Source organism: Papio anubis, chromosome 12, assembly GCF_008728515.1.
Source record: "Papio anubis isolate 15944 chromosome 12, Panubis1.0, whole genome shotgun sequence".
Taxonomy (NCBI): Eukaryota; Metazoa; Chordata; class Mammalia; order Primates; family Cercopithecidae; genus Papio; species Papio anubis.
The window spans coordinates 103576836-103601177 of NC_044987.1; the positions used below are offsets into that span (position 1 = coordinate 103576836).

The window sequence follows — 24342 nt, forward strand, 5'->3', positions numbered from 1 at the left end:
CACAATTATTTTGAGGACTGTGCATTCTAGTTATGAAAGCCAAATATAGGAACAAATCGTGAGGATGGAGCAAAAGAAAAAGTTGCCCAAAGGAGCTCAACCCACCATTAAAACCCAGCCCAGTGTGCCAGATTGTAATGATTTAAATCACTAATGAATGTCATGTTATTTGAAAGGGAGAGTTTAAAAACATTAAGTGAAGTAGTAATTTTTCAGTAGTCTAAATTTTAATGAAAGCATTTACTCATGTAAATTGGAGCTTTATTTTTATATATTAGTTTTACTGTTTTATTTGTTTTCACTAAAAATAGTCACTCTTTTCTTTATATTTTCTCATGAAATCCTTCCGAACCACTTCTAGAAATGGCATCGTCTTGCCATAAGTATTTTGTTTTCTCCCCCATCTAGTTTTTATGAAGTAGTGCTAACTCTGCCTTAATTTGATTTGGCATCCCTGCAATTGAACATTTGTAAGTATCTTGTATTATGGCCCATCTGGGTTGTCATAGAAACCAAAGACCTCCATCCTCTTCCCTCTAGTTAAAAATGGAATGCAAACAGGGCTTCAAAGTGACGTTTTTCTAGTACGAGTGACAGCCCTGTGAAGTGCAGAACAGAAAGATTTCTTATTGGTTTTATTCTCCCATGGCCTATCATACCAGTTAACTCTGATGCACATAGCCTTTCTCTTGAAAATCTGGCAAGATACTAATGGAATTTTAAAAATGTAAGCATGGGGAGGGGGAAGAATGTAGTTAATCCTTTTCCTGTTCTTTTATTATACAAAAATGCAGTGTTAGCTAGCAGTGTTTTTGTTTTTCTCACTATGTTATTAGGTGGTCTGTTGAAGCTGTGGTGCATGTGCGGAGACACCAATTAGTCAGCACAACTGGAGCTTCCATTGTTAGTCTTGTTATTTAATTTCTAGGTTATGTCAATGTGGGCCTATCTCATTAGAATCTACAGGCCCATTGGCTGAGTACATGGCATTACTTTATCAGAATAGAAATTTGTTGATATGGTGATAGTTCTTTGGTGATATCTAGTGTGCTGTCATTGGACCTGGTGACAGAACATCTTAGGGCCCCATTTCCAGCCCCCCTAGTGGTCACAGAACCTTTGACTTAACCTTGATGGTTTTTCAGTTTCCACATTCCCTTCAGATTCTCTACCAGAACCATACATGGCTTTAAGTTTTTCTTCTCAGACTTTTGTGATGTTTCTGCTTCTGAAGCAGCTATATTAGTAAGTTCCAGTGAATTATTTCAGTTGTGTTAGCAAAATGTCTGATTTTATGGTTAAGATATGTTGAGCTATTGCTGTAGCATTGCTTGGAGTTTAGAGTGTCACATTCTTATTTTAACATAGGTTTTGAATATAGAAAATGACACAGTGATCTCTGAACATGAAACAATGAAAAACTGACATAAAATTTATATCCTTTTTTTTTTTTTTTTTTTTTTTTTTGAGACGGAGTTTTGCTTTTGTTGCCCAGGCTGGAGTGCAATGGCGTGATCTCGGCTCACTGCAACCTCCATCTCCCGAGTTCAAGTGATCCTCCTGCCTCAGTCTCCCAAGTAGCTGGGATTACAGGCACCCCCCACCATGCCTGGCTAATTTTTGTATTTTTAGTAGAGACGGGGTTTCACCCTGTTGACCAGGCTGGTCTCTAACTCCAGACCTCAGGTGATCTGCCTGTCTCAGCCTGCCAAAGTACTGGGATTACAGACATGAGGCCATGCCCAGCCATAAATTTTTATCTTAATAGGAATGTTTCAGAGGGGTTGGATTAAAATCATTAGACAATTGAATTTGACAGATCATAGGTCAATTTTAAGTGTCTTTACAACTTTTCAAAAGAAAAACATCATAAATTCTTTAAAGCTATTTAAAATTATTCACCATTTGACTGTTACCTAGTTTCTGGTAATTGTGTACTTGTCTTTAGTCCCATATCTCAGCTAATGGTCGTTTTCAGCAGTGAATTCAGAAGTGCTTTACTATCATATCTTGATGAGAGAGATCCTGCAACTCTCAGTAGAGTATGAAGAAGAGGTAGTGCTTAACTGCTGTTACAGCTAGAGGTGAGAGAATATATTTTCTAAATAACACTGTATTCCTTGGCATATAGTGTAGAAGTGAATAATTTGTTTGCATAGCATAGTGTGGGAAATAGTGTAGCAGTTTCTTCATGCTAAATATATTGGTTTCTTCTCTATAGTTCGCTGCCTTCACTTACAATTTGACTGGTACTATTGTGTTGTCTTGTTTCGCTTAAAACTATCGAGCAGTTAAAAGGGCTAATGCACTATCATCAGCTCTCTAGTAAATCGAAAAATTAGAATCTCCTCTAGATAGTTATTTTTATTTATCAATTTTGTTTAAAAAGACTGGAGATGTTGCTGGTTGTTTAGTAAATGTCATGTTGCAGCCTTACAGAAGACTGCAACTTTCTCTTAGCACAGAGGGTAAGACAAGCCTTCCTGTTCACCACTGCTATGCCTCATCCTCAAGAGAAAAGTTACCATGTTTGTATACACTGGAGAGAGTAGGTGCTTGAACAATATGAAACATGATGAATTTCTCACCCACTGAGATACATAAATTCTCATGTAGGTATCAGTCCCTTATCATGTCTGTGCTTTGTCATCACTAAATAAGTAACATAATATTTGGTCCTTTCAAATGTGTGTTTTTAGATTTATTTCTGCATGTTATTGATATTGTTCTTCTTTTTCTAATGCACTGATTCATTAAATATTCAGCTCCTCCTAAATTATACATTTTTTGTCCTCTATAGATATATTTTTAAATTTTAAATTTCCCTTCTCAAAATAAGCTTGCATTTTGAAGTACATTTGTTAGAAACAAGGTAGATTAATTCTACATTCTAGTCTCAAGGAACAGTCTTCTTAAATGTAAAGAATAGAACCCGGTGGAAATATATACTGTGTGCCATTTTACTGGGTACATATTAGTTTATCTGTTTGGAGACCTATAATCAACCACTAGCAGGGAAACTTGCCTTACTCCATTGCTGCAAAGTAATACTTTTTAATTATTAATGATAGACCAAATTTTATTTTTTAATCTCAAAAAAGTTTCCTTGAGTTAGTTAGCATTGCTCAAAATATACACTCTCCCAGGTTTGATCTTGACCTCTGTTTGTGGCCCTTTTTTCTCTATTTACTGCTCTCTTCTCTGTTTACATGGTTTTTGAAATTTTCTAATAATTTTCTTTGTTGATATTCTATAAGTAAATGGTAGAGCTCTGGCCGGGCACGGTGGCTCACACCTGTAATCCCAGCACTTTGGGATCACTTGAGCTCAGGAGTTTGAGACCAGCCTGGCCAACATGTGAAACCCTGTCTCTACAAAAAATACAAAAATTAGCCGGGCGTGGTGGCACGTGCCTGTAATCCCAGCTACTCGGGAGGCTTAGGCAGGAGAATTGCTTGAACCTAAGAGGCGAAGGCTGCAGTGAGCTGAGATCACATCACTGCACTCCAGTCTGGGCAACAGAGTGAGACTGTCTCAAAAAAAAAAAAAAAAAAAAAAGGCCGGGTGTGGTGGCTCACACCTGTAATCCCAGCATCCCAGCACTTTGGAAAGCCAAGGCAGGCGGATTACCTGAGGTCTGGAGTTCGAGACCAGCCTGACCAACAGGGAGAAACTCTGTCTCTACTAAAAATACAAAATTAGCCAGGCGTGGTGGCACATACCTGTAATCCCAGCTACTTGGGAGGCTGAGATAGGAGAATCACTTGAACCCGGGAGGCGCAGGTTGCACTGAGCCAAGATCACACAATTGCACTCCAGCCTGGGCAACAAGAGCAAAACTCCATTTCAAAAAAAAGAAAAAGAAATGGTAGCGTTATTTTGCATGTACATCTTCTGTTTCCTAAAATAGATGTAGAAACTTCTTAAATAATTTTTTAACTTTTTAATATACTACATCTATTATAATACCATATACTCAGTAGGCATATTCATTTAATATTGTCTTCAAACCTTATACTGCCTACCGCTCTATCCGTGGCCCTAACATCCTTTCACATCTAAGAGGAGACAGTGATTAGCACAGTGCTTGCAAAGCAGCAGGCAAATTGATATTTGTGGATGACTGAAAGGATGTTCTGAGAACCTTTTCTAAACTGCTTTAAATTTGTGTGCTAACAACACAGATGGAAACCTAGCTGTGAATAAGTTACCAATCTTTAAAACAAAGAAGACTAGAATGGTTTGTATTTGTAGTTCATATTCTTGTCCTCTGGGATTCAGTAATCTTTTTAGCCTCTCTCCACAGTAGTACATGTGTATTCCTGGGTAGCAGGCTGATTGCTACTGATGGTACTAAAATGTTTCGATAGGAGCAAAACCATGCTGCCATCTTCCTTACAAGCCCAGTGTTCAGAGATGACCTGTTTGCACATGGGCCTGTGGTGTATCACTTTTTTATACAAGAGCAGTAGAATAAGGTCTGACTCGAGTTGATTGAAGTGGTGGTTTTAGATGCTGATAAGAGGACCTATTGCTGGTGAGGGAGGTTGAAATTGCAAAATGAGTTTGCAGCATGAGGCAGGTCTGCCCAGCAGCAGGTTGATTTGCACCATGAGACAAGCAGCACACATAAACAGATGGCCCAACAATGAGTCAGAACAACAGATCCTGAACAGGTAGATTGGCTTTTGTCTGATTCTTAACGTGGTTATAGAGAGTGGAATTTTAATTTGTCTGCCACTCTTAAGGCTGCAAAACAAGCATTTAGTGAAAGAAATTCTTTTCATTGGGAAATGAAAAACGTCATTAGGCAGAGGAGAAATTTGATTGTCACTGAATCTAGACATTGAGAAACCAACATTTTCGGGAGCTGTTTTACGTAGGCATGGGCTGGCTTCATCTTTTAGCATACCGTTACTCAACATCATTTTGCTGAATCCTCTAGCATATAACGTGCAGCAAGAAGATAGTAAAATGATGTCTTTTATATTTGGATTTTAAGAAGTATAGTACTGTTCATTGCAAGTACACATCTGATATTTGGGTTAAGAAAAGCATTTTTAAAAAGGATACACTAGTGATAAGTGTCATGAAAACATAGAGCAACGTAAGTTTGTAATGGTATTAAGCAAAGGAAAAACATTCATGGAAAAAATCCCTCAGTTTCATACATCAAGCATAGGAAAAAGGAAGAGTGTAGTAGAATTCCTAGATCTAATCATCCATCTTCAAAATGTAAATATAAACAAACATTTCTCTGCCAAACACTTTCAGAAGTACTAAGCATCTTATTAATTTTCAAAACCAAGATTTTGTGATAGTTTTATATCTCTGGAAAAGTATTTTAAATGTGGCATTTGATGAATAAATTGGTGTACCACTTGACTTCCTATACTTTAATTTTGTGATTATCACATTCACTGTACCATAGCCTAACATTTACAATGGATACATTTGTGCCCAAAGAAAGTAAAGTAGTAGTGAGCAGTATTGTTAGGTTAACTATTGATCTTTTTTAGGTTACTGTGATTAGGGATATACTCAGAAACACAAACTGCTATGATGGAAACTTTATTCTGAGATGCTGTGAAGGCTGTAATGCCATTGGTTAAGGCAGAGTTATAAATACAGCTACCTTTTGTTTCACAAATAATTGGGATCCTATTCAAGATTAATTGTGCCAACACCTACTTTCAAAATTGCCTTTCATTTTATCTGCTCAAGCATGTACACCTAGCCTTTGCTCAGGGTAGAAAAAGCACTAATCTACCTTTGTGCGTATGGAAAGTAGCATTCCTGGCACTGCATTAAAAACTCCAGGAGAATGCATTATTAATGGAATACCTCTCTCTCTCTCTCTCTCTCTCTCTCTCTCTCTCAAAAAGGGAAATCATTTATGTGGCCACTGTCAAGGATAGAGACAGACTTAGTGCTAGTTCTTAACCAGTGTATTTTTAAAGTGAGTTAGTGAGCAACACATAAAGAGAAATACTTTAGCAAGTAAATTACCACATGTAGCTTGTAGAGACCAATGTGATCTAATTGTAATATAGATCACTGTATAATGTGTCAACCTGTAAGTTTTAGTACGTTGAGTACTAGATCCTATGTTTTTAATAGGATGCCGCATTATCAAAGATTAGAAAAATAATAATGGCTAGGCATGGTAGCTCACTTTGGGAGGCTGAGGCAGGAGGGTGACTTGAAGCCAGGAGTTTCTGACCAGCCTGAGCAACTCAGTGAGACCTCGTGTCTACAGAAAACTTAAAAATTGGCTGGATTTGGTGGTGTGTGCCTGTAGCTCTAGCTACTTGGGAGGCTGAGGTGGGAGGATCACTTGAGCCTGGGAGTTTGAGGTTATAGTGAGCTATGATCACACCATTGCACTCCAGCCTGGGTGACAGAGTGGAGATCCTGTCTCTAAATAAATAAATAAAAATTATTTTTTAAAAAAAGACATACACTGAAAATAATAATAAATTTGGGGTTTGAATATTATGAAGATTACCAGAAGGTTTTTGAATCACTTTTGATTTAAATAAGCTCCCATCATTTGTTTGCTGGTTTCCAGCTTTATGTTTTTGGTTTGTTTTTGTCTACACATGTATAATTGAGCTGAATATGTGTGCCAATAAGTAACAGAGCTGCGTTCAGCTTCTGCTTAAGTCTGCAGTATTAAAGTCTTCCTTTTGTTACATGTGCTGGTCTTGCAGACTCTGTAGAGCCTTATCAAATGCAGCCAGTTGGTGCTGCTGGTATGAAAGCACAGGGGAGCTCTCATGTGGAAGGTTAATGGAGTGTAATTATAAAGAAAAATGAACTGCTCAACCACTCTATCTCACTCTACCTGCACCAAGAGTGACAAGTGCTCTGATCTTTCATAAACCCTGGAGCAGAGGTTTAACCATCTAAAATTATGACAGTGTAACTGTCACACAAACAAACACGCTGTGAAGTATAGGTATGCACCCCTGTGTAGGAATGATTCCTTCCTGTTAGGGAAGTCTCTGTTAGGACAGGAGCACCTTCAGCCACCAAGAGCACCTGCTTGTTAAGCATTGCACTTTGTGTCACTTCTTCTTTTCCACTCAATTTGTTCCATTTTCTTTTCCTAAAAGTGCTTTCTCCCCTCTGATTAGTGGTAAAGCTGATATCCTGGCGATGAATGGGTTCGTTCCACTGTATCCCATCAGACAACAAATATCCATGCTCTCTCCAAGCAAGTCTATCACACTTGCCTTAGCAGCCAACCTTAAATCAACTGTATTCTTATAAATGGGATGGAAATAATTGTCTCTTCTCATTCTCAACATCTAAGCGGAGTAGACTCTCGGACGCTTGGGTACGGTCTGACAATTAGGTCTTTCTCCCAGGTCTGCATATAGCACAGAGATTATACACATTTCTGTGGGCTCAAGATGGAGTCAGATTCGTATGTCCTTTGGTTGAAAATATTATCAGAAATATTTAGTAAAGAAAATGCAGCACAGAGGGACGAGGACAAATACCAGGGAGACATTCAACGCGTGTGATGACTAGACAAACTGTTACTAGTGTGTCACGTTGCCAGTGAATATTGCAAAGTCGTCCTACTACTGGAACATCTGAAGGGTAAGCTAAGCAGAGCTGGGTTGCAGAGCCGGGTTGATTTAGTGCTTTTGCCAGCTCAGCACAGAGTTGAAATAAGGTGTTGCAGAATGATGCAACAGCAAAACCCCTGACATCTTGTTCTTACAAAGCCTAAAACATAACCACTCTTGGTGAGGCTGTGCTGCCTACTGAGATAAGTAAATTCAGCATCACATACATTAGGCCTGTGGAGACTAAGCAGAAGTGATGGCTGCGTCACTTACACAGCAGTCCTATTGACTGAGCCCTGGTCTTGCCTGATAGGTGGAGGAGGGGCAGCCAGGATTCCTAGTAGCAGCTCTGAAAACAGGGAGGCTGGTTTTAAAACCTCTCTGTGTGGTTTGTAATGGTATTTCCACAGGCCCTTTGCATATGGGTTTTGATTATCTGAGCTCTATTTCAAAAGACAAATAGCTACATAGTTTTTATGGCAGTAAGATAAGCCTGTTAGTGAATCAAATTTTTAAATCCAGCTTTAGTGGATGGTAAGTAAAGTTTGCTATGACTTCTTTAAAAACCCACCAGAGCCCAGCACTTTACCCAGTCTAAATGTTGCCAGTGTCCATTCCATTTTAAAAATTGAAGTCATTATTCCAGAATTGAAGTTTTTGGCTTGAGGCTGGAAGGTTAGCAACAGAATCTTAAAATTGTCCATCATACTCCGTAGACAAGTATATCGTTGTTGGGTTGGCTCCAGCATTTATCCCTGCTCAGCAGCTCTGCCAAAGAGACTGTCTTGGATGACAGAAGTACAGTCTCCCTGGCACTTAGGAGCAAGTTATCTAGCTCTGTCCAGTCCCTTTAGGAACGTTCCCAGCCCTTCCAAGTACTTAGAGCAGTTTCTAGGATATTCACCTCAGATAGGCACTGTCGGTGTAGCAGGCTCCAGAACCATCTCGCTAGCTGCCCGAGCCTCATCCCTGACTGTCCCGTTTCCCAGCATCACTGCATCCACTGGCTCCTCTCCTGCTTGGCCCTTTCAGTTTATTGTACAGGTTACTCTGGTTCCTTGGATCTCAACAGCCTGACTCTGTTTCCTGGCAGTTGACTGTATCTAGAGACTATGACCAGAAAGGGACATCTCTCCCTGTTGGCCCAGCTCCCCATACTAGTGTACTCTGCATTCAGTCAGTCTGCTTGGATGCCACCCAACCTCCTGTCAGCCCCAGAAAAGTTGGCTCAGAAAAATGAGCTCCAGCTTTTTGTTAGTGAACAGAGCTTCATTCAAACTAGTTTTCCAGAGGGTAGGGATTCCATATTCTAGTCCCAGTTTTACTGTCACGGAACCGTGTAACTTTTGATTGGTCACCCATCACCATGTGCCTCACTCTCCCCATCTGAATCAATGACAGTTAACATAAGTAGCCCCACACAGTTCTGAGAGTCTTATTTGATAAGAGGGTTTGAAAATTTACAATCATAAAGTGCTGCGTAAATATGTGATTACTTACACAAGCACACAGAAAAATCACATCATTAGGGAAATATTTGTGGAAAATAGTACCATCATTTTTCATTTAGGATCTACTCAGAAAGTAAGATTCTTGAAAAATTATTAAATAGTCCATATGTTTATAACATGAATTCTTTTTTCTTAATCATGTAAATTAAATAAGTTTGAAAAATCAGAGTACTCAGAAATGAGAACCAGTTAAGTGTAAAAGATGTTAGTTTCAGTGTTCTGGTTGGATTCCAAGGGAGATTATTACATTTTGCTTACTGTAATTCCCTAGATAGCTTCAGCAAGGTAGTTTTCAGTTTTCTGACCCCTACTGTACAGCTCTTGAAACAACTGCTTTCTCCACCACTTGAGTTAGCTGCGGTTCAGTGGTAGAGGAACGGATTTCAGTTTATCCTTGTGTCAGTCTTATGTGACAGGGGTTAAATTATTTGTAAGCTACTTTAAGCTGTTTTGATAAAGTAGGCACCATTATGAAACATATTACTACCATTTTCATTTCCACTGTTATATTTTGTTTATAGTTGTGTGTCTCCCTGTGTCTTCAGTTATTTTATTTTACCATATTCTTCTCAGAACTCATTCGTAACTTGCCTTTTGTCTGTGCATTTTCCCACTAAAGTCACATCCCAGCTCTTTCATTATGATAAAATTTTGATTAGTCAGAAGGCCATTTGAATTTTCTGGTTATCTAAAATCATTTTTGGTTCACCTTGTGTTGTCGAAAAATTTTCTTTTTTTTTTTTTGAGATGGAATCTTGCTCTATTGCTGGAGTGCAGTGGTGCGATCATGGCTCACTGCAAGCTCCACCTCCTGGGTTCACGCCATTCTCCTGCCTCAGCCTCCCGAGTAGCTGGGAGTAGTAGGCACCTGCCTCCTCGCCCGGCTAATTTTTTTTTTTTTTTTTGTATTTTTAGTAGAGACGGGGTTTCACCGTGTTAGCCAGGATGGTCTTGATCTCCTGACCTCGTGATCTGCCTGTCTCGGCCTCCCACAGTGCTGGTATTACAGGCGTGAGCCACCGCGCCCGGCTGAAAATTTTTCTAAGTAATGTCTAATTCCACTTTCCTAATAGTTACAGTTCAGTGAGTGTAATTACCATGTGAGGGTTGAAAACTGGTAGCCTATGGGCTTTATCTATCAGCAAAGATACTTTGTTTGACTTACAATATTAAAAGCAGTTCATTGATTAGTGTTATTAGGGCACTACCTCTCCAGTTGACATTAGTCCATGTCATGCCTAGTATCTTACACCTGGCCTGCTTCATTGTCTTGTATTAATATTACTTGCCTGGCAATAGGTAATCATCCTATTACATGTTCTTGGAAAATGTAATCATCAGTTTACATGTTCGTGTGAGTGAGATTTCAACCCCTGAATGAAACTGTTCTTTAATGATTTAGCTTCTTTAGGTGTGTCAGGATCATCTTTGTGAGCATTTGTTTTCTCTGTGCAGTGCTATAGAAGTAAAGATAGACATCAGGAAGTTGTATTCTTGCCATTCAGAGATTCATAGAATTTTAATAGAAGATAATTTAGAGATTGAGTGCAGAAGCTGAGACCAAGATTGGGTAAATAACTGACCAAAGGTCACAAACCTTGTTTAGTGACAGAACCTAAGTTTCTCGACCCATTGTATTATTTTTACAGCACAATACTGCCTCTCTACTTATTTTTTCTAGAAGCAGAGTGGAGGAGAAAAAGTGTGTGTGTGTGTGTAATTTTAAGATTTTAGCTATATATTTTTGTGGCTTACTGCAGCTGTATTACAGGTGTGAGGGCTCCAGATCCTTACCAGCAAGCCAGATACTGGTGTTGGGGGTTTGAGGGGGGAATATGGAATTAGTTATCAGGAGTTAGAACTCTTTAAGTCTGACTCTATCCCTGATTTGTGACCTAGGTTTAGTCACTTACTCAGAGCCTCATTGTTCTTCCTGGCAAGTAATATCCATCTGATATTATTACTTTGTTTTTATGTAACTGTTATAGAATTCACTAGATACTACATTAGACCATATGGAAAAAATCAAGGTACTACTGTGATACATTCAGACAATGCAATATTATTCAGAGCTAAAAAGAAATAAACTACCAAATCCTGAAAAACATAGAAGAACCTTACATGCTTATTACTAAGTGAAAGAAGCCAATTTGGCAAGACTGCATACTGTATGATTCCAACTCTATGACATTCTGGAAAAGGTAGAACTGTGGAGGCAGTAAAAAGAGGAGTGGTTGCCAGAGGGGTAAGGGAAGGTTGTGCTGAGTAGACAGAGCATAGAGGAATTTCAGGGCAGTGAAACTATTCTGTGTGATAGTATAATGGTGGCTGCATGTCATTATGTGTTTGTCTAAATCCATGGAATGAACAGCATCAGGAGTGAACACTAGTGTAAACTGTGGACTTCCACAGTATTGAGGTGTCAGTGTAGGTTCAATTGTAACAAATGTTCCACTATGTGTAGCTTGTTGATAGTGGGGAGATGTGGGGTGGGGAGGCCAGGAGTATGTGGGAACTCTACTTTCTGTTCAGTTTTGTTCTGAACCTAAAACTGCTCTAAAAATGAAGTCTTCTTTAAAACAAAAATCAAGGGACTGATTTTATGTTCATTGTACTATACTCTTTTGACCCTGCATGTCAGTACTTTTGCTGTATATAGAAACTGAAGAACAGTATAGTAAAAGCATGAGCCACAGCTTCAGTACTTTTAAGTATACTGGAAGAAGATGAAAATGGGCTGGGTCCAGTGGTGCACACCTGTAATCCCAGCACTTTGGGAGGCTGAGGCGGGTGGATCGCTTGAGTCCAGGAGTTTAAGACCAGCCTAGGCAACATGGTGAAACCATGTCTCTACTAAAAATACAAAAAATTAGCTGAGCGTGGTGGCACATTCATGTAGTCCCAGCTCCTTGGGGAGCTGAGGTGGGAGGGTCACTTGAGGCTAGGAAGTCAAGGCTGCAGTGAGCCCTGATCATGCCACTGCACGCCAGCCTGGGTGACAGAGTGAGATGCTGTCTGGGGGGGGAAAAAAAAAAAGATGAAAACACTATAATTATTTTTACTGTGGCCATTCCATCCTTTCTAAAAGGTGAGAGGGGTGTGTGTATGTTTGTGGTAGTGGGTGCATACATGTGTATGTTCAGGTGTGAAGACTGTAAATATTTGTGTAGAAATTTGTGGATTAGACTTTGTAATTAGATTTTGTAATTTTCCTCACCTGTGAAAAATGTTTTTCTTCATGGTTAATATTTAATGAGGTACTTAAATTCTTTTTCTTTTAATTTTATTTATTTATTTATTTTTTGAGTCAGGGTGTCACTCTGTTGCCCAGGCTAAAGTGCAGTGGCACGATCATGGCTTACTGCAGCCTCAACCTCCTGGGCTCAAGCCAGCCTCAGGCTCCTGAGTAGCTGGTACTACCAGTGTATGCCACCACACCTGGCTAATTTTTGTATTTTTTGTAGAGACAGGGTCTCACTTTGTTGCCCAGGCTGGTCTCAAACTCCTGGGCCCAAGCAATCCTCCTGCATTGGCCTCCCAAAGTGCTGGAATTATAGGCATGAGCCGCTGTGCCCAGATAAAATTTTTTTTTTTTTTTTAATTTATTTCGAGATGGAGCCTCGCTCTGTCGCCCAGGCTAGAGTGCAGTGGTGTGATACCAGCTCACTGCAACCTCCACCTCCTGGGTCCAAGATACTCTCCTGCCTCAGCCTTCTGAGTAGCTGGAACTACAGGTGCTCGACGTCATGCCTGGCTAATTTTTTTTTTTTTTTTTAGTAGAGATAGGGCTTCAGCATGTTAGCCAGGATGTTCTTGATCTCCTGACCTCGTAATCTGCCTGCTTCGGCCTCCCAAAGTGCTGGGATTACAGGCATGAACCACTGCGCCCATCCCACCCCAGCTAAATTTTTAACCAAATTCGTTTTATTCATTAAGAGACCGTTCATGCTTTTCTTCTACATTGCTGAACCTCTCTCTTTAATAAAATTTCTAGTACTAATGATTTAAAGCAAACAAAAGCGCATGTGTTCTGAAATTCTGAAAGATGAGTTCAGGTTTCTTGTGTCTCTGATGAAGTAAACTCAGACTAAATACAGAGAAGTGCAAATTATCCTTTGTCACATGTCTTGGAAGAGCCAATCCCATGAAGTTAATCAGCCATCATTTTGGCAGGCTACACTTGTGACAAACTTGCACCCTCCCTGTTGTTTGATGAGGGGTCTTGTCAGAAAGTAAATTTGTAACATTGTTCTTTTTTTTTGTTTCAGTGATTATAACAAATATTTGGTGGTAAATTTAACTACTGAAATTGGGAATACTTTGTGAAATTAAGAGGGTAGCATTCAGCAGCTTTAGAATTTTTCCTTTCTTTTTTTAAAGACAGAGTCTCGCTCTGTCGCCCAGGCTGAAGTATAGTGGCAGGATCATGGCTCACTGCAACCTGCACCTCCTGAGTTCAAGCAAGTCTCATGCCTCAGGTTCCTGAGTAGCTGGGACTACAATTGTGCCACCACCACGCCTGGCTAATTTTTGTATTTTCAGTAGAGACAGGATTTTGCCACATTGGCCAGGCTGGTCTTGAACTCCTGGTCTCAAGTGGTCTTCCAGCCTCAGCCTCCCAAAGTGCTAGGATTACAGGCATGAGCCACCACGCCTGGCCTAGCAGCTTTAGAATCTTTTAAAATGTATGTGTCTATGCTGTTACTGTAGATGATTTTTTAATTATGATTTTAAGCATCAAGAGTGTGATGTTCAGAATGTACTTTGGTTAAAATACTTTCCAATTAAAAATACCAGTGTTTAGTTATTTACAAGCATTACTTTTGTTTAAATGTAAGGCAAATATTACATTTCATCATAGAATATTTTCTACATGATATATACTGCCTGCTACAATATGTTTTTCTAATACTATTGTCTTTTTCTGTCTTTTAAGAAAACATACAGAATTGAGGATTCTTAAACGGCATCCTCATCTTTGAAAATAATGGATCTATTTCTTAGTGGATGTATTCTGCATAGAATTTGGTTAAATAATCTGTTATATTTACCTCGTCTAGCATCTGATTCTGTCTTGTGTTTCTGTGAAAATGGGACTTCCTACATTGTCTCAAATGGTACCTAGGGCTTGGAGTAGGTAAAACAATTTGTTTTGTCTGAGCAGTGTTCCATAAAATGATAGGGGCTTTGGTTTTGTTCCTCCTTTCCCCTCCTCCCATTTAGCATCATCACTGTACTTAAATTGTATTTTCATATCCAACTTGTCAGGGACAGCTACTGTGCAGCCATCTCCAGTCAGCATTCTTTTGTGAGGAAAACCACAGCAGCAACAGCGCAGGAGAATGGGAGCATTTCGGTAGTGTCCAAGACAATTCTGATATTAACAAGGCAGTGCTGCCTTTTAGGTTGTGGGATACAGCCATGTAATGATGAATGACTAGCTGGTGGTATGTACAGTGATGTTCTGTAAACAGACAGTTACAGAGGGACAGACATTTTGCTCTATTGGAGCTTAATGTACAAATTAATAGCCTCTATGTTATATCTTACTGTGGTACAAACATAATGATTCAGGTGCTTTTTTTTTTGCGGGGGGGGGGGGAACGGGGTCTCACTCTGTCACCCAGGCTGGAGTACAGTGGTGTGATCTTGGCTCACTGCAACCTCTGCCTCCTGGGTTAAAGCAATTCTCCTGCCTCAGCCTCCCAAGTAGCTGGGATTACAGGTGCCCACAACTACGCCCAGCTAATTTTTTGTATTTTTAGTAGAGACGGAGTTTCACCATGTTTGCCAGGCTGGTCTCGAACTTCTGACCTCGTGATTCGCCCGCCTCGGCCTCCCAAAGTGCTGGGATTACAGGCGTGAGCCACCACGCCCGGCCTCAGGTGCTTTTTTATGGTAACAAACAGCTAAATTGTGCAGATTATAAATGGTTCTTATGTTTTTTTTTCCCCATAGTCCTCATTACTGTGTCTAGGATCTTTGATGGGTCAGGTTACATACATACATATATTTATTTATTTATTTATGATAGAGTGTTGCTCTGTTGCCCAGGCTGGAATGTAGTGGCATGATTATAGCTCACTGAAGCCTCAAACTCCTGGGCTTAAGGGATCCTCCTGCCTCAGCCTCCCAAGTAGCTGGGACTATCAGGCATGAGCCACTGTGCTTGGCCCAGGTTACATTTAAATTGGGCATCTATTTTATGCATTCATAATTATGGCCCTGAACCGCTATAGAGGTACAAGAAATCTGGGATGTACCTAGATTACCACAGGGATATATACACTAATATATTTGATTTCTGAGATTAAAAGGCAACAGGTAACATTTGCTTTGATATTGTACTTTCTTTTTGGCTGTTCTCATTTAAAAAAAAAAAAAATAGCCAAACATAGTTTGAACTAGCATTAAAATGATTAGATGTTAAAAATCAAGTGACTGAAATACAATTGACATTGGAAATAAAAGTCACATTTAATTAGCTGTTGCTCTGAGTTAAAAATTCATACTAGACAAATTGTATAATTCATTGGTTATTATCCCTTTTTTTCACATTGCCCCTAACAGTTTCCTAAGCATTCCCCACCATTAATTCATTTGATTCCCAACATTTTTCTGAAGGAGGGAGGACTATATAGTTTAGTACTTCAAAGAAATGTAGAAAACTTGAATGTAAGCCATCTGGACTTTTTGGTCTTTTATCGCATGTAAATATATTACAACTACCATTCCTAGTATGCATTGTTCCATTGTAGTTTATGTCTTTATACTGTTTTGCCCCAGCATCATCATATGTTACATATTAGAATCTGTAATTCTCTAGGAGTCACATCTCTCTCGAGTACAACAGCAACACTCTTTCTTGTTTGACACAAATTAAAGGCAGTCCCAGGTTTTCAGAAGGGTTCCTAAATTTAGGCAAAGTCTGACTATATCAATATTAGTCTTGTATAGTCATAGTTATCAAGTTAGGGGGAAGATGGGGTTGAGTTTACTTATTAGAGCGTGAGTGAATTAATAAGTAAACTGCATTTCAATCAAGCTAGCAAATTAAAGGTCTAAAGTCTAAATTTTTAGAAAGATGGACTGTAAATCCTAATGATATTAGTAAAGGGTCTCATCTCCTGTGGAGATGGGATGTAAAATCCATTGATATAAATACCTCTGTGTGTGTGTGTGTATGTGTGTTTTGAAGGAAGAATAAGTCCCAAAGAATATTTTTTAATTAAAAAAGTAAGCCAAAGTCTAATCAATACCATGACATATGCATTCTCTGCCATCTGTTAAACATCCATGCAGAGAATTTTGAACTTTACTGAAAAAAATCTCTGATAATTACAACTGCTGCTGTTCTTAATTTATTTGTGCTTTATAAATTCCATGACAACTTGAGAACTGTAAAATAATTATGTCCTCAAATCTCAAAACCAGGAAACAGACCTTCTTTTGTAGACATCATATCCAGTTCACTGTGAAAGATGAGGTTGTAGATGCTGTTTCTGTCAAACAGGTGGTGTTTTAAAAGGATATGGACTTTTTTTTTTTTTTTTTGAGACGGAGTCTCGCTCTGTCGCCCAGGCTGGAGTGCAGTGGCCAGATTTCAGCTCACTGCAAGCTCCGCCTCCCGGGTTTACGCCATTCTCCCGCCTCAGCCTCCCTAGTAGCTGGGACTACAGGCGCCCACCACCTCGCCCGGCTAGTTTTTTGTATTTTTTTAGTAGAGACGGGGTTTCATGGTGTTAGCCAGGATGGTCTTGATCTCCTGACCTCGTGATCCGCCCGTCTCGGCCTCCCAAAGTGCTGGGATTACAGGCTTGAGCCACCGCGCCCGGCCAACTATTTCTTACAAAATGAAAAAAGTGCTATTATTTTAGCTAAGTATATTTTTATAGCTTCTGCCACTAGTATTCCTCCCCGTCCTCCTCTGTTAGAATTCTATCCTGCGTCTCCCCTGGACTATCCCCTCCAATAACTCCAGTGCAGATTCTCTTACTGAATTTTACTTGCATTAAGGAGGGAGTTTATCTTGAGTTTCTCTTCTGTGTTTTTGTTCATAAAATGGTGAAATCTTCACTTAGTTTCTGTTTCCATTAAACAATACATACCTTTTACTCTAGATTGTAATTTTGTCTCTAATGTTACAACAGTAACACATCCCCTCTTCTTTAGAGGATACTTGTGTGGCACATTCTGAAGACTGCCCTGTCTCCTTCCTGTATCCTCAGCATTGATGAATGTTGGTGTGACTTATCAATGCAATGACTGAGTTTTAGTTAGACAGTAGAAAGTCTTTTTTTTTTCTTTGTGTAAGTTCTGATCTCATCAACAAATAAATATTTCTCCAGGTTAGTTTTTCTGTGCATGTAAAATTTAGTATCCTTGGTTTCATTTTGAGCAATTGGTGTGTCTGAAGACCTAGAAAGATTTTGAGTAAGATTTGATAACTTTCTGGATTTGTGAAAAGTTAAAGTCTCTATCAGCCTCTGGTATAAAGAGTGAAGGTTGTATTTTTAGATTGCATGTTGACTTGTGGAAGGAATAAAAGGATGCATCTTTAAGGCAATGCTGTGTAAGAAGATGTCTTGAGTGGGCGTGGCCGTCTAATAATTGATATGCAACAGATGCTGCCATGTAGAGCACAAACCAGTTGAGTATGACTGAATGTGTGAAAAAGCAGAGACTTGAAGCACTGACATCCAGTTGTGCGGGGCAGGGTCTTGAAGTTCCTTTTGAGAGAAGCTTTCTAAAATTTGTGGGAGCAATTTTTGATAGAAATAAACTAGTGGGTTGATTGGAGGGGTGGGGGCAGTCTTTCCATCTCTCTGTCTCCCTTCTCTGTTGAAAAAAGCCATGGAACATGGAACGATTGACTTAGATGGTGGAAAAACGAACCTGATTTTCTGTTGTATTAGACCTATAAAATTCCGTATTTTTCTTCAGGACCTGTCTTGCTGTCGTGTGAACACGTTGATAGTATCACTGAATGTCACAATATTGATCACTGTGACTACCTGTCTTGGAAACTGTGACTTGAAGTGTCAGAGGCTCTGTGAACTCTTCTGCCTGAACAAACCCTGATGAAACCCAGTGATGTGAATGTCAAGGGAATCTAAGGCTCCGTGTTACACGCTGGGTTTATGGAGCAGTTCTTGACAGATGGATTGAAGGGGGCGGTACTAGCAGTTCTGGAGGCCTGGCACATTGGCTCATTGTTTATAGAAATATATTAAGAAAAGATGATAAGTTATTAATTTTTTTCTCCCCCTCTTGCTTCTGCCTTTGTTCTTTCGAGCTTTCTTTTTTCATTTCCCTGATTTTTTCCCTCTCTTTTAACTCTCATTAACTTATCAGTGAATGATGAATGGCCAGTTTGTGAAATTTAGCCCTTTCTCAAAGCTTCAGGATAATGTTCCAATATAGTTAGCTACATTTAAAGATCTCCATTATACGTGAATACCTTTGAAAATATCAAATCATGTATGCCAGTATAACCTTCGTTGATGACCAGCAGCAGTCATAACTTCTTCGTTTAAAACACATAGTAGTAAAAATATAGGCTCATCTCCTGTGGAGATGAGAGGATATCCTTTGTATAGGGGGCAGTGAGAACCTTGGATGACACCACACAGCTAGGATTTTTGAGATATTTTCGCCATATTCTCTTGCTGCCACCCAGAAGTGGTACTGACCTAAATCCAGGGTCCCTCTGAAGTCATTTGAGTGCTGTGTTTGCCAGAGCTGCAAGACTGAGCTAGAACGAGACTGGATTGTGAGACTTAGAAAAGCCAGCTAATATGCACAGCAACTCTCCTTTACTCCCAGTCCTTGGAAGAGCTTGCAGGGTCTCCACACCTAAGGAGCACCTCTGCTGCAGAACTCACCTGGCTTTCAGTTACTGGTTTCTAAGTGCAGTCATCCATATTTAAGTGACAGAGGGCATCAGTGCTTCCTCCAAACCTTGATTTAATTTTTATTTTTTTTCCCCACAGATAACGACAGACATGTATAACCACACATGCAGTATTCTCATCTGGTGAACACAGCAAGGAGTAAGGGACAATTCATTTCTGAGTGGCAGTTTGACATACCAAAGCTATCTTTTAAAGAAAAGCTTTACCCAGCTCATATGATCTGACCTGTAATGCAGGGCTCTTTCTCTTTCTTCTTCCTTTTTTTCCCTTTCCTCTCAAGGACTGATGTAAGTTTGCAAGTATTTTGATCATGTCCCCCCACCAGCCCCCACCCCAAGCTTCCACAGCTTTGTTTCAGGTCCTGGGGGAGGAGCAGTTGTGAATGCAGTGTGACTCACTTGACTCCCACGCTCCTGATTCTGGTTCTGATTGGTCGTCACCTTGCTCTAGCCATATGGCTGAAGAGTAGTACTCTAGCCCGCATCCCTTGCTCCTGCTTTCCCTACTGTTCCCTTCTGTTGTACACGACATTGGGAGCAGGTTCTGGGCTTTGTTTCTTGCTTCTAGTTTACTTTAGCTGGGCAGTGAGTAGGAGAGCACACTGTATTTCCTAAGGATGGCTGTAGAGGAGAAAAAAACACCCTTTCCTTTTGTGACTGGTATAGTAATTAGTTTCCTGTGCCGTTTTTGTCCAAAGTTAATTTTTTGGCAGGTGTCATGTTTATGTTGTATTATTTCCTCCTGACTTATCTCCTTCCTCTGATTTGATCTGTTTTGGGTTTTGTTTTTCATTGTTGTTTTTGTTTTGTAAGAGCTCTTGAGGTTCCTTTCTCTGGCTGCTGTTGCTGCATGTTAGCTAGTTCGTTAATATGTTTGATGTGTGATGGGGAGGAAGACTGAAAGCAACTCTAAATAATTATTTAATTTTTAAATGTCTAAATGTTCTGGCAGTCACCAAGCAATAAAATTTATATGAGATTCTCAACATTATCTGCAGCACCACTGCTATTACTTCGCCTTCTCCTAAACTATAGCAGTTTAATTATTCTGCCTTTTATAATGGAGAAATACAATTTTGAAGACTTGAAAGTTAATTATTATAAGCATTTGATATTGTATTAATTTGCAGGTAGTTTTGCAAAGACTTTAAACTCTGCATCATTTAAAAAAATATTTTCTTAGAGAGGCAGTGCTAGCAGAACGTGATGCATAGCAGAATTTTTTTTCCCAAAAAATTGGCCTTTATATGATATTTTAGTTGTCTGAAAAGAATCAATAATAAAAATACTTTTCTGAAAGCCTCTTGGCCGGGCATGGTGGCTTATGCCTGTAATCCCAGCACTTTGGGAGGCCAAGGTGGGCAGATTGCATGAGCTCAGGAGTTTGAGACCAGCCTGGGCAACATGGCAAAACCCCATCTCTACAAAAAATAAAAAAATTAGCTGGGCATGGTAGCACACTCTTGTAGTCCCAGCTACTCGGCTGGTTAAAGTGAGAGGATCGCTTGAGCCTGGGACGCAGAGGTGGCAATGAGCCAAGATGGTGCCACCACACTCCAGCCTGGGTGACAGAGCCAGACCCTGTTTCAAAAAAACCAAAAAAAAAAAAAAAGAGAGAAAAATACCAAAAAATCAACAAACAAAAACAACTCTCAAGAAAACATTTTTTTTTACTTAAATGTTTTAGAAATTCATTTTATACATATTTTAATGTTCAAATATGTTAAACGAGTAATGCACAGATTTGCATTTTTTAGAGAATATGGGGGATGAAGTTGGTTATAGCCATAAGCAGGTATTTGAAAATTAACCTGGCTCTTATGGTTTCATCTATTTAAAGCTCTTCGTTCACTTCTTTTTCTTCATTCATGATCTATATTAGAAAATCACAATCTATTTTTTTCAGAAATAGCACACCTCCGCTAATGAACTAACTTGAAAGTATATGAGATATGAGAGGAATGCTGCTTATACCTTCTTCCTCCCATTAGGGCAGGAGAGTCAGAGCCCAAATATGGCCCCCAAATAGTTATTACGTGCTTTATGAGCAGTTTGTTGGTCTTTGGTCCCACCACTTTACACATCATGTAAAGAGAACAAGGACATTTACTCAGCAGTATAGTTTTTTGTTTTTTTTTTTTGAGACAGAGTTTCACTCTGTCGCCCAGGCTGGAGTGCAGGGTGCAATGCCATGATCTCGGCTCACTGCAACCTCCAACTCCTAGGTTCAAGCAATTCTCCTGCCTCAGCCTCCTGAGTAGCTGGGATTACAGGCATGTGCCACCATACTTGGTTAATTTTTGTATTTTTAGTGGACATGGGGTTTCACCATGTTGGCCAGGCTGGTCACGAACTCCTGACATCAAGTGATCAACCCACCTTGGCCTCCTAAAGTGCTGGGATTACAGGCATGAGCCACCGCGCCCAGCCAGCAATATAGTTCTAAGTGCAGAGTATAGTTGTGAACAAAATAAGCCCCTGAACACATGGGGCTTACATTCTGTTGAAATGTGTTATAATAATGAAGGTATCCAGAAACACATTTCTCTTGGATTTGAGCAAGGCCTAGGAAGTTTGAAGAATTTTGACTTTAATTTTTCACTCCGTGCAGTTAAATCCCTACTCTGCCTAAACAAACGTGTATACCTCCACAGAACCTGTCCCAGCGAAGAAGTCCTGCTCATGAGTTACACATTTCAGTAATTTAGAATATCTGTTGTTTATATGACATGTTACTGGGATCAAAGTTTCTTTGTTTAACAATCTGTTGAATGTTTTCAACTGGGACAGATACATGATGTTTGCTTAATAAAAATTACTAGGGCTAGTATCTGTGTTATCATATGCAAAAAATAATAACTTGGGCCCAGTAGTGTGTGCTTGTAGTCCCAGCTACTTGGGAGGCTGAAGTGAGAAGATTGCTTGATGCCAGGAGTTCAAGGCTGTAGTGCATGCACTATGACTACACCTATGAATAGCTACTATACTCCAACCTGGGCAATATAGAGAGACCCTATCTCTAATAATAATAATAATGACCAACAGCGTGCCAATCACAGTTCTGAGCACTTTCCATATAACAAGTCATTTGGTGCTCATAAAAACCTCAAGGGTACTGTTAACCACCTCATTTTAAAGAGCAAGACAGTGAGGCACAGGTAGGTTCATAAACTTACCCAACATCTTAGAGCTGTGAGTAGCAAAACTGAAATTGGAGTTGAAGTAGGATGGCTCCAGAGTCCTGCTTTTTACTGCTACATTGTATACTGCCCTCAGCATGCTAAGTTAATAACAGGACATCTGACCTCTGCTGTGTTGCCTCAGTTGCCCTATATATATAAAACATTTCTTACACCATCAGTTTTGTATTAGCAATAATGTATATTAAATGCTTTAAGCTCTTCATATGTAGAACCTGTGTAAATTTAGATGTAATAAGTTTTAGATGAAGCTAGTTACAGGAAAGATGTCAGAGCATATTTCTATGCAGCTGATAGAGCAGTATTATAATATATTTTATTTCTTTTTGTCTTCATTTGGTAGAAAAGAGTAGTTGAACAGCTACGGAAGAACCTGATAGTAAAGCAAGAACAACCGGACAAGTTCCAAATACAGCCATTGCCACAATCTGAAAACAAACTACAAACAGCACAGCAGCAACCACTACAGCAACTACAACAACAGCAGCAGTACCACCACCACCACACCCAGCAGTCAGCTGCAGCCTCTCCCAACCTGACTGCTTCACAGGTAAACGTGTGGATGGAACATTGCAGGCTGCAGATAGTAGACTGATTTGTTATTGGTCATATAGAACTGGGTCCTGTCTCAGACTATACTGAGCTCAGCTAGAACTAAACAAAAGTTATTTTGATTGCTTTTTTATATCATAACCTAGATAAGTATCATTTGAAATCATTGGCAGAAGGAAATAGCATTACTAAGAAGCAAAAATCAAATGATTTCCCACCTGTCTGAAGAAGGGGAGAAAGGTAGTCAATAACAAAGAAAAATCACTTCTCTGCTTTACAGCAGAATTAAAATCTTATTTTGAATTTTTCGAGGTATTTATTTACACTTGTTCTAAAAGTTTATGACTTGACCTCTTCTGGAATTGCTTTTCTGGAATTCTTAGCAAGTAGGCCTAGAGCTATTCCAGGATCAGTGCTCTTGGGACCAGATAGAAAGAAGCATTTGGAAGTTGCTGTGGCTGGGCTCAGTGGCTTATGCCTGTAATACCAGCACTTTGGGAGGCTGAGGCAGGCAGATCACTTGAGGTCAGGAGTTTGAGACCAGTCTGGCCAACATGGCAAAACCTCATTTTTACTAAAAATACGAAAAAATTAGCCAGGCCTGGTAGCAGGCGCCTGTAATCCCAGCTACTCGGCAGGCTGAGGCAGGAGAATCACTTGAACCCAGGAGGCAGAGGCTGCAGTAGGCTGAGATCACACCACTGCACTCCAGCCTGGGCAACGAGAAAAACTCCGTCTCAAAAAAAAAAAAAAAGAAGAGTGCTATATTTGCACTGTTCATAGAAACACTCATTTTTAAGCCCATATTTATGAGGAAATAAATTTGTTCTAATACACTGATGGGAATCTGAAATGAAAGCTACAGGTCAAAACTAAAGAAGTGGGAGCTTAATAAAATTCTAACTTGGCGTAGTTGTGCAGATGTTTTTACCAAAAAGGGCATTTAAACAAGCATACAGTTTAAGAATAGTGAGGCAATCAGGATACACAAAAAGGGCGTATTTGGAAATGATATTCCAAATGATACTTGGATCCTCAAAGGTCACAGATCCCTTTATGACTCTGTTGAAAGCTATAGATCCCTCTCCAGAAGAATATACATTCACTTAATACACTCATTTTTGCACACTTCAGGGACTTTGGGATCCTCTGAAATCTAAGCGTGGATACCTCTTACAGCCAACACCAGGTCTTTGTTGTGTCTTTATATGTAGAGTAAAAGAGTATAATTCACTTGGCTGTTCACTGTTTATGGACATTGGACCGGTTCATGTGCAACATTTTGCAAGTAAAGAATGAATTTTTTATAAGAACACTAAAGATGAGTTAACATTTAATAGAGGTTACTGTATACTGGCAGTCTCCTAAGTACTTTATATAATGGACATACTCCTCACCCTAATCCTAAGAGGAAGTTATTATGATTACTATCTCTGTTTTGTTTTTGTTTTTGTTTTGTTGTTGTCGTTTTGAGACGGAGTCTCACTCTGTCGCCCGGGCTGGAGGGCAGTGGCGCAATCTTGACTCATTGCAACCTCCACCCTCCCGGGTTCAAGCAATTCTTCTGCCTCAGCCTCCTGAATAGC

The 24342-nt window shown here is 39.6% G+C and overlaps 1 protein-coding gene across 47 annotated transcripts in view; it reads left to right on the forward strand.

Moving 5' to 3' along the window:
• The window catches only part of PHF21A (PHD finger protein 21A), a 191392-nt gene that overhangs the window by 119493 nt on the left and 47557 nt on the right, over nucleotides 1–24342 (forward strand). For all 47 annotated transcript variants that reach the window (XR_004177538.1, XR_004177537.1, XM_031653486.1 and 44 more), the window contains one exon: nucleotides 22548–22754. Coding sequence is in view for 45 of the 47 variants with exons in the window: in XM_031653486.1 (XP_031509346.1) it covers nucleotides 22548–22754 (207 nt within the window). In the remaining 2 variants the exon portion in view is untranslated. The remainder of the gene's footprint in view (nucleotides 1–22547; nucleotides 22755–24342) is intronic.